The sequence below is a fragment of the Xyrauchen texanus genome, chromosome 23 (genome assembly GCF_025860055.1).
Source record: "Xyrauchen texanus isolate HMW12.3.18 chromosome 23, RBS_HiC_50CHRs, whole genome shotgun sequence".
NCBI lineage: Eukaryota > Metazoa > Chordata > Actinopteri > Cypriniformes > Catostomidae > Xyrauchen > Xyrauchen texanus.
This window is the reverse complement of record NC_068298.1, coordinates 18,953,460-18,967,808: the sequence shown is the minus strand read 5'-3', so window position 1 is coordinate 18,967,808 and position 14,349 is coordinate 18,953,460. Positions and strand designations below refer to the sequence as shown.

At 34.9% G+C, this 14,349-nt stretch overlaps 2 protein-coding genes across 3 annotated transcripts; one reads left to right on the top strand and one right to left on the bottom strand.

Moving 5' to 3' along the window:
• Positions 1–624: 624 nt before the first annotated feature.
• LOC127617128 (mediator of RNA polymerase II transcription subunit 7-like) lies at positions 625–3,906 on the bottom strand. 2 transcript variants are annotated; one of them, XM_052089033.1, is made up of 2 exons: positions 3,798–3,906; positions 625–3,023 (listed from the first exon to the last, which is right to left on the bottom strand). In XM_052089033.1, exon 2 carries the CDS (start codon positions 3,016–3,018, stop codon positions 2,296–2,298), a length of 723 nt encoding a protein of 240 aa, XP_051944993.1. In that variant the 5' UTR covers positions 3,019–3,023; positions 3,798–3,906; the 3' UTR covers positions 625–2,295. The 2 variants fall into 2 exon arrangements, with proteins under 2 accessions (XP_051944993.1, XP_051944992.1); XM_052089032.1 differs by having other exon boundaries at positions 3,759–3,888.
• Positions 3,907–4,956: 1,050 nt separating this feature from the next.
• On the top strand, positions 4,957–13,792 carry LOC127663002 (tyrosine-protein kinase ITK/TSK-like). The gene is made up of 17 exons (XM_052154377.1): positions 4,957–5,176; positions 5,321–5,425; positions 5,645–5,726; positions 5,945–6,067; positions 6,177–6,208; positions 6,538–6,689; positions 8,192–8,257; positions 8,361–8,415; positions 9,043–9,122; positions 9,267–9,409; positions 9,526–9,600; positions 9,772–9,940; positions 10,051–10,267; positions 10,391–10,455; positions 10,548–10,666; positions 11,157–11,314; positions 13,331–13,792. The coding sequence occupies exons 1-17, from the start codon at positions 5,039–5,041 to the stop codon at positions 13,397–13,399; spliced, it is 1,848 nt and encodes a 615-aa protein (XP_052010337.1). The 5' UTR covers positions 4,957–5,038; the 3' UTR covers positions 13,400–13,792.
• The last annotated feature ends 557 nt before the right edge of the window (positions 13,793–14,349 follow it).

The window sequence follows — 14,349 nt, the reverse complement described above, 5'->3', positions numbered from 1 at the left end:
GACCGCTGCGTTTCATAACACGGAATCTCGCGCACTAACTCGACGACGACTCAACCGGACAATATTTTTATAAAGCAAATTGCGTCATATGCGTATAGGGTTTCAATAAAGACTTCAATCGATTATTAATTTTCATTTATATCGATGACGACAAAATGGGAACTATTCCCGGCTTGTTTTCTTTGTGTGTTTCAGTACATGCATAAGATGTTCTCCATTTGATATCAAATGCATGCAGTCCACTGCATTGTGCAGTCGTGCACATTTTGCATTATGGGTCAATGACCAGTAATAACCTTGATCAAGCAATAATATTACAGACTGAAGATAACATTGTGTAACTCCTTCCCAATAAATGTGCCCGTTTGTTAAAAAAAAGAAAAATAAGCACTCTACACTTTTGCAAACCATTTCTTACCTAAGTTTCAGACATGATATGTTGTGTATGAAAGCTAATTTCATGTATGTCAAGGTACAGATGGTGGCATCCTTGTGTAGCTGTATACAGTAAGTTTAATTTACTGTTGTTCAAGGACAAGGAAACAACATTTAAGATCATAAGAATAGAGCAGCATTGTGAATATTAAACTCCTGTACATGTGAACCAAGGATACAACAATCAGAATTAGCTTTATTGACAAGTATGCTTACACACACACACACTAGGAATTTGTCATGGTGACAAATTTTTTTTTGTCACCATGACAAACTGGAGGCTTCCAATGCAAAGAGAACACAGAAACATATACAACATATCCATACAAACATTTGATATATACATATAAACAGATATACATAAATGGTGAAATAAGAATAACAAATAAACAAATAAGATACAACAGATATAGAGGAAACTACAGCAGGGCAATAACGTTGTTCAAAAATGTTATATAGAGAAATACAGTTATGTGCATGGTGATTTAATGTATTGTGCGGTAGAGGTAGGATGTCAAATAAATATAAATATGAATGAATAGTTGAATATGCACATGATTGTAGTGCAACAATGAACTGTTGATAAGGTGAATAGCCTGAGAGAAGAAACTGTTCTTGTGCCTGACTGTTCTGGTTCTCTGTGCTCTGTAGTCCATTTGGTTAAAATGTGTCTCTTATTAGACTAAAGTGCACTTACATAAGATTGCATAAGTGCAGTAAAGGTTGCATAAAATTTGCATTGCCTCCAATCATTCTACATGAAATAAAATTGCCAGTGAGCATAGCTAAATAATATAACATCACATGGCACATAAAATCATCCTCTAGTGTATTTTACTACATGAGCAGTTTCAGGTAAATTGTGTGACAATAACTCAACTATGTGGCAGTTTTCCACCATCATTTAGTTGTGCCTTCACTACTACACTACAATATTCTATTAAGTTTGGCTAAAGTTTGGGAAGCTAAATGTAAAACTTAAAGGAATATTCTGAGTTCAACATAAGTTAAGCTCAATCAATCAGCATTTGTGGCAGCATAATGATTACCACAAAAAAAATACTTCATAAAAAAAGATGCATAAATCAAGGTTACAGTGAGACAATTACAATGGAAGTGAATTGGGCCAATTTTGGGAGGGTTTAAAGGTAGAAATGTGAAGACTATAATTTTATAAAGCACTTAGATTAATTATTCTGTTAAAACTCATGTATTATTTAAGCTGTAATGTTGTTTAAATCATAATTTTTACAGCAGTTTTAGGGTTTTGGAATTTGTTGACATTACATCGTCATGGCAATGAAGTTGTAAAACTGGCTATAAATGTACACAGAAAAAGTTAGTAAGCTATTTTACCACACTGAAATCATATTAACATTAAAAACATTTTATTTACATGTTTTGGCAGTGTATATTTTAACGTTTACAGATTGGCCCCCATTCACTTCGATTGTAATTGCCTCACTGTAATCCAAAGTCTTGCTTTTTTAAAGAAAAGGAGGGAAAAGTCAAAATAACTTTTTGTGGTGTGCAATATTATGCCACAGATGCTGTTGATTGATCTTAACCTTTAGTGAATCCCGAATATTCCTTTAAAGAGTTGGGTAAAATGTGTATTTTTGTTTAATTCATATTACTAAAAAAAAAGAAACATAGCAATAAAAAAGCACAACAATTCATACATGAAAATGAAAAGATTAGTTGATCTCTTTTTTATTATTTTATACATACAATTCTACTTAAGTGACAGTGCAGGCTGTCAGCTTGCTAGCTGCCTATGCAGAGTTTCTGTGACAACGATTAAGAACTGGCATTCCCTGAATAATACCAAAAATAAACATAACAAATTCCTTAGACAGCTCAAGTCATCTCATCAATAATACTGCACATTGCAGCATCCTTATCCCACACTTTTTCCCTCTTAGAGGGCATATTCTGGTCCATTTGTGGAACCATGCAGCTAACTCCTGCCTCGTCTACATCCATAGGCTCTGATTTCAGTCTAGAATCTCCAGCTGAACCTGCAGTCTCCTCTACGCTGATGTTGTTTGGTAGTGGCAAATCATCAGGCAATGAAGCAAGACACCCCTGGATCATCTCCACCACTCGCTCCAGGTGCTTCTGGAAACGCTCTGCTGTCTCCAGCCTCTGTCTCTTCTGAACCTCCATCATGACGCGAAGCGTCTCCCTGGCCTGGTGGGGTCGGTACTCATTTATAAGGTGATGCATGTGGACAAAAATGAGTTTCAAGTCCTCCAGCTTCTCCTCTCGCTTAATGCTGCCTGGGCTTTTAATGAGGATGTCCAGAAGGTCGAGGAAGTTTACCAGGATTGACATGTTTAGCTTCTTCAGCTCTCTCTTGTGGTCAAACTGCATTGGGTGGAGGCGCTCAATGCCCTGGCTCTCCAAAGGCCGAATGATGAGGTCATCACATTGGAAATGATTACCAAACATCATATAACTGTCTCGAATAGGTGGAGGGGGTTTGGGGACCAGTCCTTTTCGCACATTTTCATCTGTGTACTCCTTGATGTACTGCATAGGTGGCGGCGGAAGAGCACTGACCTGCTGTGGCTCCCCCATTTTGACTAATGAACATAAAAGGGGACAATATCAAATATATTTATTAGATATATTAGTGGTATTTCTCATTACTATTAATATTCACTTAAAATGTGCCTAAAAAAAATATATATATATTTATTATACACACACACATGTATATATATATATATATATATATATATATATATATATATATATATATATATATATATATATATATACATATATATATATATATATATATATAATATTATACATATACATGAGAAATCGGTAACAATTTACAATAAGTTTAAATTAGTTAACATTACAAACGAGCAATACTTTCACAGTACATATTGATCTTGGCTAGTTGTTTTTAACATACACTATTACATTTTTAATATTGTTTAAAAAAAGATATATACTTAAAATAAATAAGATGTATATTTTTACATAATAGTATCTAGATAACAAACATATGTTAATGCATTATGAACTAACAACTCAATTATTATTATTAGCATTATACCAAATTCATTAGCAATGCTAATGTAAAGAACCTATTGCAAAGTGTGCCAAAATAATCTGTTCCAAACCGAATTTGATTTCCTAATTTTGTTTATTTTAAATCAAACATAGGAGTTTTTAGCAAATAATAATAAAAAAAAATCGCTTTTTAATCAGTAATAGTGGTTTATAATTAATAAACACAACTAAGCTAACTGCTACTGTTCACCAAATAAACGATACAATGATTCACAAGCATTTGTCCTTACGGATCTCATCACTGTAGTATTCAGCAAAATAACACATACCGAAACTGCAGCCTTTATTAATAATAAATCAGCTGCATAAAAAGATAACTAGTAAGCATAGGAAAGACGCTCGAGTCGCCTAGGATGTCTCGACTGCATCAGGTTTATATATGGAGCGACTGGATTGGTACCGAGTACCTCAGTAACGATCAATTTCATTGGCCAAAGATGAATGAGGCAGGTTCAAAATAAAAGCGTGTTAAATGTTGTGATAAACGTTTAAACAGACATGAACAATAAAATGAATCATACTGACGGCATATTTGATGGAAATATTTCTTGACATATTTTCGCAACTCTTTAACCCCCACAAAAAGACTAAAACAATCTCGTTTTTAGCCATCGTGTAGGCACTAGCAGAGGTGAACAGTAATTCAGTCATTCTGACACCAATGAGGTTGCCTTATAATTGTCTTCAGTTAGAGAACCCTCGGCCTCTAATGTCCCCTCTTCAAAATATGACTACTCATGCAAGAGAATTTCTAGGGCAATCATATTCTAGTACCTTCTCACTGTTTATCTAACAGTAAGTAGACATTTTCAGATTAATCCTGCCAGTTAACCGGGTAATAATGTATTATTATTCAGTATTATTGTTAGTAGTAGTAGTAAAGAATAATTATGTAATATGTATGCATAAGTTATCTTATAATTAATCATGTCAGTTGTGTGTGTGTGTGTGTGTGTGTGTGTGTGTGTGTGTGTGTGTGTGTGTGTGTGTGTGTGTGTGTGTGTGTGTGTGAGCGTGTATTTATCACTTTGTGGGGACCAAATGTCCCCATAAGGATAGTAAAACCCGAAATTTTTGACCTTGTGGGGACATTTTGTCGGTCCCCATGAGGAAAACAGCTTATAAATCATACTAAATTATGTTTTTTGAAAATGTAAAAATGCAGAATGTTTTAGGTTTAGGGGATAGAATATAAAGTTTGTACAGTATAAAAACCATTATGTCTATGGAAAGTCCCCATAAAACATGGAAACACAACGTGTGTGTGTGTGTGTGTGTGTGTGTGTGTGTGTGTGTGTGTGTGTGTGTGTGTGTGTGTGTGCGTGCGTGCGTGCATTTGAATGTTTCTTGTAACCTACCTCAGGAAGAGGTTTACACAAGTATCAACACCGGAAACTTGTGCTTTATACATCAGTATGTATTCTACCAGTGGATACTACTGATTGTCTTGCATCATGAGCTTCGCCATGAGTCAACTTTCCATGTGGTAATTAAATATCCGAATTTCACCATGTACCCAAGAGCAATCTTAAAGGACACCTTGTACAAGAAATCACAGCAGAAGAGAAGAACTTCACCATGCAATTACAAAGAGAGAATTTTCGTGTTAAACACACAGGATCTGACATACTTTGAAAATCGACCAGGGGTAAGTATTCACAACTTCTGAAGACTTTTTACTGCAACTGTCATGCATTATTTGCAAACATAAGCAATGCTGCAAGTAAATAGCATAGTCTGTGATTTACCAATTAGAACAGAATAACAAGCCATGCCTTTTATATTGCCCTAGAAAAAGCCAACTCAAAAAGGTTGCATTGAGCTATCGCACATCAAGTGTGTGGAGATTGTACGCAGTGATGTTCCCATACCCTGTAATTACAAATACCCTTTCCAGGTAAGAATGATGTGAAGTTCTGCTTATTGTCTTTGCTGGGGTAAAAGAGCGTATATAGAAGGACCTGACTAAACTTAACTAGTGTTTCTCATTAGAGTATTATGACTCAAAATAAGAATAGGCAACCAATAAACATTGTTTGTTTGATTTTTGTTTAAAATGCACAAATGCATTTATTTATTTTTTGTTTGTTATTTGTTCGTTAATCTTTGTTGACAGGTCGCCCATGACAGCTACTATCTTTATGTCTTTGCTCCAAACAATGACTGCAGGTTAAAATGGGTCAGAGCTCTGAAAGAAGGTGAACAGCTGTTACAAATTGCTACACATTCTTAAGAAAACAGAAAAGTGAAATGGAAAAAAAAAGTTGAAAAGAAAAATACATTCTTATTTTTTGTGTAATATTGTGGAAATAATATATTATATTTTTAAATCAATACTTCAAATGTAAATACTTAAAAACTACCAATTTAAAAACTTATTTTTTTGTTTGTTTTCTCATTTCTTTATGCTATCAAGCGACACAATGTAACACCTTGTTTATGAAGTATCACCCTGATTTCTGGGGAGAAGGGAAATGGAGATGTTGTCATCAGACGGATAAGCTGGCAACAGGATGCAGTGAATATTATCCCAATGGAGGTGCAAATTGTTTTTTTATTGCATTATGTAAAACAGATTCTCCCACAGCCGCAACAGTACATTTTCGTCATTGTCATAAATGTATACGATTTTGCATTTTATCCTACAGCCAAACCTCTTCCGCCAACTCCAGATCCAAAGGTTTGTCATTCAATGTCTCTCCACTGGTTTCTAACTGAAATGCTTATGTAAATGTTTCCCACAGTCATTATAAACCTGGAAATATATGGGAATTGAGATTCCCAGGCCTGGAAAAATAATGAAAGTGAATACAATCTTAAAACATCATGGACATTTCTGTAGTGAATATAATTTTTATTGTTATGCTCATTATGTTTAATGTTTTAGTTAGCTTTACATTTCAAGTTAATTTAAATCTTTGTTTTGGTTGTTAGAACAGTTAGAATGCCAAGTATAATCAGGATGGTGTTTTGATGAAATGCTTTTAATTGAGCTGTTTTTTCATCCAGCACCGATATATAGATTCAGAGGAGCGAATTGTTGTGGCCTTAAGAAATTTCAACCCTGAAGAAGATTCAGACCTTCCACTACATAAAGATGAAGAGTATGTTGTTGTCGACAGTTCAGAACCAAACTGGTGGACTGTGAGAGACAAAAATGGGTAAATATCAAATAAACTTTTTTTTGTAATCTTTTAAGTTTGATTTAGGCAATGCCTTGTAGATGTGAAGAATCCCTCCAATGTGAAATCAAATGTGACTACACAGTACATACAATATTTCACATTGACAAATGAGATTATAAAACAAATTGCGTGACAAACACTTCCAACCCACTCTCATGCATGTCAGGCACCAAGACTCATTATGTGGATAGATGTATAGTCTGAAATACAATTAGGATATTTATGATATATGATTATATATTGTTTTAAGTTGTAATCTTAAAAGCAAAAGCAATTCCATTGTACATTCATTTGATTTCAGTATGGACCAGTTGCAGGTTATATCAAGATTAGTTCCTCATCCAAAGAAGTAATTGCAAAAATACTACAAAGCCTCAAAATAAATAAACAAATACAATATGGTATTGATTTTCAAACATGTGAAATGAATTACAAGAACATGTAATGTATTACAGCAGAATTGCCTGGGATATCACAATGTATTCACTATAAGTGATAGTTTACAAATTTAAGCAGGCTTAATTTAGACATCCACACTGTTTAAAAAGATTAAGATTATATGGTAGAGACAACTATCAAGGGATGAGATGCTAAAAACCATGATGTGCTTTTTGGTTCATGTATATCCTCTAATAGGCAAGACCACCATGAAATGCTTTGCTTCAAATCAGGTGAAATCTTGTCCATTATATTGTTGAAGTATTTAGCATGAAAAAATGAACGTGTCCTTCCTTAGAGAATTTGTGAGTATTTTACTTCAGTGGAATTTATTAGTTTATATAACAAATCAACAAATGCCTAATCATGTTGCACTAATGCCATGATACTAAATCACCCATACATTTAAAACATTATGACTATATAGTCAAGGTCAAGCTTACTCCAGATCCAATATTATGCCATTAAAAAATAAATAATAATTTGTATATATATATGTGTATATGTGTGTAAATAATTATACTAATTCTAACTTTAATTTCAGTAGCACGTTTTATAATTTATAAGCTTGATTTGTAATTTATACAGTGTACCAACCCCCTAAAAATAGCAAGGCAACAAATCAACAGTAGCATAATAATGATCTATAACCAGGGAGAATGATAGAACTATGAGAAAATTTGCCTGTTTAATTTAAACTTAAAGGTAGGAATGAATGAGATGTTAGTGAGGCTCAGTGAAAGTAAAGACTGAAAACTGGGGAAAGCAAGCAAACCAGAAACTGAGGGCCCGACAGTCTGTATAAAAGCTTAAGCAACTCATTTACAGAGAGTGAGGGGCAAAGCCATGGAAGCCTTGCAACCTATTTTGTTTTGAAAGTTGGCATAGATTATTGGAGGTTGTTCTAGTGATTGTGATGGAACTTTCTATGTCAAACTGCTCAAGAGATGGCATTAGTGCTTTAAACATGAATGAAAATGGTTTTGACCAAAATACAAGCAAAGATCTGAATTTCTTGCACTTTTCCTCTACTATTACAGAAATGTTGGACCAGTGCCTTGCATATACATTGCAGAAAAAATGTCAAACAACATTGATAAATTTGAGTAAGTTCTGTACCATATATTTGAACTGTGTGTACATGGTACTGTACATACGTGTTCACACTATAATTTTTTCTGATGGTTTAAATGCTTTGTTCTTTTATAGATGGTACAATAAGGACATGACCCGGACAGAGGCAGAAGAGTTATTAATGAGAGAGGTAAAACAACACGAACAGCAATTTAATATATAATATCAACGCTGAGAATGTTTATGTCTATGTCATATTAAGTCATATAAATGTAAACTTCAGCTTCTTAAATATTTATGTGTTCAGTTTGAAAAAAAAAACCCCACTTAGTCAAAATGTGTAGATCAGTACATTTTCACAGTTTTTGGGCTTTGCAGAAAGTTGGGGTTATCTGCAAACCTGCAAGTGCAACATCATGCAGACTGTGCAGGCAGTGTGCACAGTTCAAACAGAAATCTACAGCCTTTAAACCAGAATGTGGCTGCTATATTTCCTGTCATGCCTGTCTTACGTGTAGTGTTTTATATATGAGAGCAGATCTCAAACATGTATGTGAAGTTTGAGTCACTTCAACGTATCACCTTTAGTACCTATTAGCAGCAACTTGCATGACCAACCTCAGCAACAGAGCCATTACTGCTTCCCAGACAACAAGTGCCATACAGACACTTTACATTTTTACACTTATCTGTCATAATGAAATAAGAATAATATGTTTTTACATATGCTTGTTTGTTTGATTTGTTCATATTAGATTTTAACACAAAAAGATAAGTATTGGTATGAACCATATTCATTTATTGTGAAAATTTACAGAACAAGGACGGCGGTTTCATGGTTCGTGACTCGAGACATGCTGGAGTCTACACAGTGTCAATATTTACCAGAGCTTCAGGGTAAATAATTGAACACAATGAAATTAATGTTGCAATGACTTTCATCACTACAAATACTGTTTCTTCCCATTTCATTGAAATTATCTCTTTTAATATTATCTTACATTGGTGCACTGACTCTTGATGAACTTTGCTCATCCACAGGTCAGATGGAGAGAAGTACCCACTAGTAAAGCATTACCAGATCAAAGAGACAGAGGGAGAAAACGTCAAGTATTACTTAGCTGAGAAATATGTGTTCTCGAGTATTCCTGAGCTCATACGTTATCACCAACACAATTCAGCTGGTAAGGTGTTAAAAACATACTAAATTTAGAGTTAAGTGTGTATAATAATTCCACCTGTACATGACATATAACTACATCAGAGTTTCCTTTTTCTACTGTGCTTATAATCGTGGCAGGTTTGATAACAAGGCTGAGGCACTGTGTCTCTAGAAACATTCAATACTCTTCAAGGATCAATGAGTTGTCATCAGGTATTGTACAGTAGAAGTTACACTTTAAAGATGTGTTAATATGTGTTAATACAGAATAAGACCTACAGTTGGGAACCACTGCACAATGTTCTATCATTAGGAGTCTTTATAGGTGTGTATACTAGTGTGTAAGATGTGCCATAACTTGGTCAAAACTTGTATATCTAACAGAGAAGTGGGAGATTTACTCTGAAGAACTGATTTTAAGTGAGGAATTGGGCAGCGGGCAGTTTGGCTTGGTATGGAAAGGATGCTGGCATGAGAAGCAGGTGGCAGTTAAGACTGTTCGAGAGGGTTTCATGTCAGAGGAGGAGTTTAAAGAGGAGGCGCATATTATGATGTAAGTAACTATTGCTGTTTGTGATTCAAAGGACAAGGAAATGTTGAGAAATGTTAATTCCAGACCACTAAAAAGTAGTAAAAGTAGTATTTTATGGCCTCCCTCTCCAGGAAATTGTCCCACACTAAGCTCGTGCAGTTGTATGGAGTGGTCACTCAGCGCTCACCAATGTATCTAGTATTTGAATTCATGGAATATGGCTGCTTGACAGACTTCTTGCGTGCCAAAAAAGGCTGTCTTTCCCAGGAGGTACTCCTTGCGATGTGCTTGGATGTAAGTGAGGGGATGGCCTACCTGGAGAGCTCCAACTTCATCCATAGAGACTTGGTAAGCATATACTGTAGTATAATGAGTAATAAGGGTCTACAGTATTTATCTTGTTTTTAAATAGAATTTCTTGCTTTATTGGGATTAACTTTTGTGCATTTGTTTTAAAATCTTGTTTAACAGGCTGCAAGAAACTGTCTGGTTTCTAAAGATCATGTGGTGAAGATATCAGATTTTGGAATGACCAGGTGAATAAAAGTTTCTCAATATTGAAGTCACTACCTTTTTTTTTTAAGTCCACAAGGCACGTGCAATGGAATATTTCCACCTGTATCTGCAGATTTGTCCTAGATGACCAGTACACCAGTTCATTTGGAACCAAATTTCCAGTCAGATGGTCCTCTCCAGAGGTGATAAGATTTGGGAAGTACAGCAGCAAATCAGATGTGTGGTCATTTGGTGAGTCCTTATGGATACATTGAGGTAATGTTAATAAAAGGCTTTTGAAAAAGCATGCATCAGATAGCTTCAAAAAAGGAAACATTAAAGCTGACATTTCAGCAACCTCTATGGCACCAGCATTACAAAACTGCAAAAAATATATAATTTTTTAAACAGGTTGTTTGGTCCTGCCCCAAACTCATGCCATTAGTTGAGTCAATGTTGCTGTGTTATGCTGGATGGGATGCTCAAACAAACAGGGCAATGTTTTGTGCCACTGCCACAGAGCCAGTGTTTACACTTGGAAAAATCTACCTACAAATGACTTATACAGTAGTTGTGTCTGCATAAGTTTGGATAGGATAATGTATTTTAAAATTATATATTTTTTTACATCAGTTTTAAATTAATCACCATCCATCAGCATCAGCACATTCTAAAATTGACGGGTCCCCTATTTATATCTTGTTTAGAGAATAATTTGTACCGACCAATGTTCCATTTCCAGGTGTGCTTATATGGGAGGTGTACAGTGAGGGACGTATGCCCTATGATAACCGTAGCAATTCAGAGGTGGTGGAGACACTCAGTGCAGGACTGCGGCTCCTGAGACCCCGTCTCTGTCCACAGAGTGTGTATGAGTTAATGCAGTGGAGCTGGAAAGAGGTGAGGGAGGAAACTGATAAACCTTGCAAAAATATGTCCACCACAAAAAAAACATGACATATCAAAGTCAATATATGTTATAAATGTGTTACGTTCACATTCTGCTTTAACGTGGTGTTGTTTGTGGTATGTGTTAAAGGGATAGTTCACCCAAAAATTAAAATTCTTTCATCATTATGGTATCCCAGATGTGTGTATGACTTTCTTTCTTCAGCTGAACACATTTGATTAAATATAGAAAAATATCTCAGCTAGTAAGGTCCTTAAAATTCAAGTGGATGTTGATCAGACCTTTTAAAGCTAAAAAAAATCACAGACAGTCAGCATAAACATTATCCATAGGGCTCCAGTGATTAAATGAATGTTTTCTAAAGCAAAACGATTGTTTTTGGTGTGAAAAATATCAATATTTAAGTACTTTTTAACTATAAATCATCAGTTCAGGTCAGCAGCAGTATGCGCATTCACACGGTCTCTTGTGTAACATATTCACGCTGGCATGTTACGGACGTTGTTTTTTTATCAGTTGAGACATCCAGGATAAGCACACAAATGTACCATTGTGAAAAAGAGTTGAAGGCAGGAGCGGACGGTACTTCCATGAGATATGGATGGGAGCGGGCAGTCTAGGGCTTGGAATCGATTCCAAAAAGTATAGATTCCAAAGTGTTTGGAATGAAGAATTGACTGGAAACTTTGGATTCGACTCCAAAGCTGGAGTCGATTCTTTTCCCGGGAAACTAGTTGATATTTTCAGACTGTGTTTATTTCCTCAACCACTGAAATACTACACATTTTAGAAGCCTGACAGAACTATCACAATTTACAAAATTATAATAATATCACTACATCTTAACGATCATCAATCTGACTCTTGAGTCAAATCCGGTCCGTTTGTTCATCTGTATGAAGTAATCACACAAGCCCTTCAACACATCTGCTTTCCAGACCTGGTGTGTCTGCCGGTATTTTACTAACTAATTATTATATTTAACTAATAATAAAGTAACATGCCAAATTTATGACAGTAAATTGGCATACAATAATAAATTCCGAGATGTTACAACACAAGTCTGCAACAAGAAGATGGCAGAGTTGAGTCAGCTTCCCAGTTCACACCCATAAATGTTAAAGTATAAATGATCGATGTGCTGCACTTTTAAAAGCGAGAATCTAATGCTTCTCTACTCATTTATGACATTTTTACAGTGTTTTAAAATCTTTTGCATTTATTATTTAATTAGCCTACATTTGACACAATTTTAAAAATGTATATTTATACATCCGAGTGGCAGATGATTTGTATTTAGAGCACAACCTCTAACTGGCAGCACTCGAAAATTCTCTCAAATTTGTAATGGTTGACACAATGTTTTACAGTCATTTAATTTTAACCAGTGTATAAATGGACAAGCTTAATCCTGGAACAGCGAACAAACATTGTGACCAATAAGGGGACAGCTTGCTCACATGTGACTTTTATTGACATAGTTTTGGTCCATTTTGAAATGTTTTCCTGTCAATGCGAACCGAACCAAGAAGAAAATGCAATATTGTAACAATTTAGTCCCCGTTTCGGAACAAAGCAAATGGTCTACACATCTGAAAATGCCCTTTAATTTCAGTTAATAGCAGCTTGGCTATAAGATCAGCACCAAAAGCTGAATAGCTTTAACGTAGTCATTACAATCCTTGATAAGGGGATATCCAAGCAAAATAACCTTGAACATTTAAAGTTTTTAATAATCTGTTAAAACCATTGTGATATTGAACAATTACTTTCATCTGTTTAGTCGTTTCTTTTTAACAGTTTTAAATGGGGATTATTTTCATAAGTGATTGTTTATTGTGATTATTTGTTTAGAAAGCCTTCTTACCGTGTGTCTTTGCTCTTGTAATTCCTGACAGCAGATGGTGTTCTTGGGTCCTGATCTGTTTATTAATTTATTTGCTTATGTATCTCGTTACTGTAATTTCTGCCACAGCAACATAAACATGGCTATATTTGTTTAACAGAAACCTGACGATCGCCCCTCCTTTGCTCTGCTTCTGCACGAACTGGCCTGCCTTGATCAAGATCCTTGATTCTGATCACACCATCATCTTTACAAGATGATTTTGAAATTATGAAAATATTGTATATTGTACAAATTACATATTGTATTTATTTGTATATTTTATTTATTTACCAGATTCCTTATTTTCACCATTTATTTCTCATTATTAGTCACTTAATGGCATTTATGCTGTGTTTCTATACACACAAGACTTACATGATTCTACACATTCTACATTTGTCCCTTAGGAGGCACACATGAGTCATTAAAAATGCTGTTACACTATATTTAACAAAACATGACATTTTCAATTTGGAGCTGAATCCATGTTTATTCACATTTACCTGCCAAGTTAAAAGTAATATTTAAGCTGAATTGTTGATGTGATTTGATTATAAGTGTTTCAAAGGTTTTAATAAAAGTGGATTTACTATACATGTCTAAAGACTGTTTTTATAACTGGCATTCAGTTCTAGGCACATGATGTGGACATGTTGGTAATGCTGGTGCGTTGTAACAAATGCCTTCACTGGTTACTGTGACAACGGCACTGAATAGAAACACCTCAGCATGCCAATGTTCAGTGTATATCCAACTCAGGGCCAACTAGGCTTCAAAGAAGCTCCTATTTATTTAATCTGTTTCCAGAGGGAAAATTATATTTGTATCTGATGTAAAGAAACAAGGAAACAGACATATATAGGCACAATCGGCTCTTGTATATATACCTTGATTTATTTGTGGAGTATTTGACTCTTAATCTTTGTGTTCATGAAAAATTTAAATAATCAAAAAGTGCATTGTGATAAGAGAGCTAAGTGTGTCAGAAGCACAGCAGGAAATACACATTTATGATCATGAACACACACAAACTAAATCTAAAATCTGCACTGTTCTAATATTCTTTGTTTTATGAGCATACTCTTTCTCTGTGACCGATTACTTAAAAAAATCGAGCATGTGAACTGATGATGACTC

Bases quoted from the DNA above. Each gene is read 5' to 3' on its own strand.
- LOC127617128 (XM_052089032.1), bottom strand. From the start codon at position 3,795: ATGTGTTATTTTGCTGAATACTACAGTGATGAGATCC. The intron at 3,024-3,758 runs GTAAGGACAAAT...TATGTTCATTAG, and splicing joins ATACTACAGTGATGAGATCC to TCAAAATGGGGGAGCCACAG.
- LOC127663002 (XM_052154377.1), top strand. From the start codon at position 5,039: ATGTACCCAAGAGCAATCTTAAAGGACACCTTGTACAAGAAATCACAG. The intron at 8,258-8,360 runs GTAAGTTCTGTA...GTTCTTTTATAG, and splicing joins AACAACATTGATAAATTTGA to ATGGTACAATAAGGACATGA. The intron at 10,268-10,390 runs GTAAGCATATAC...CTTGTTTAACAG, and splicing joins ACTTCATCCATAGAGACTTG to GCTGCAAGAAACTGTCTGGT.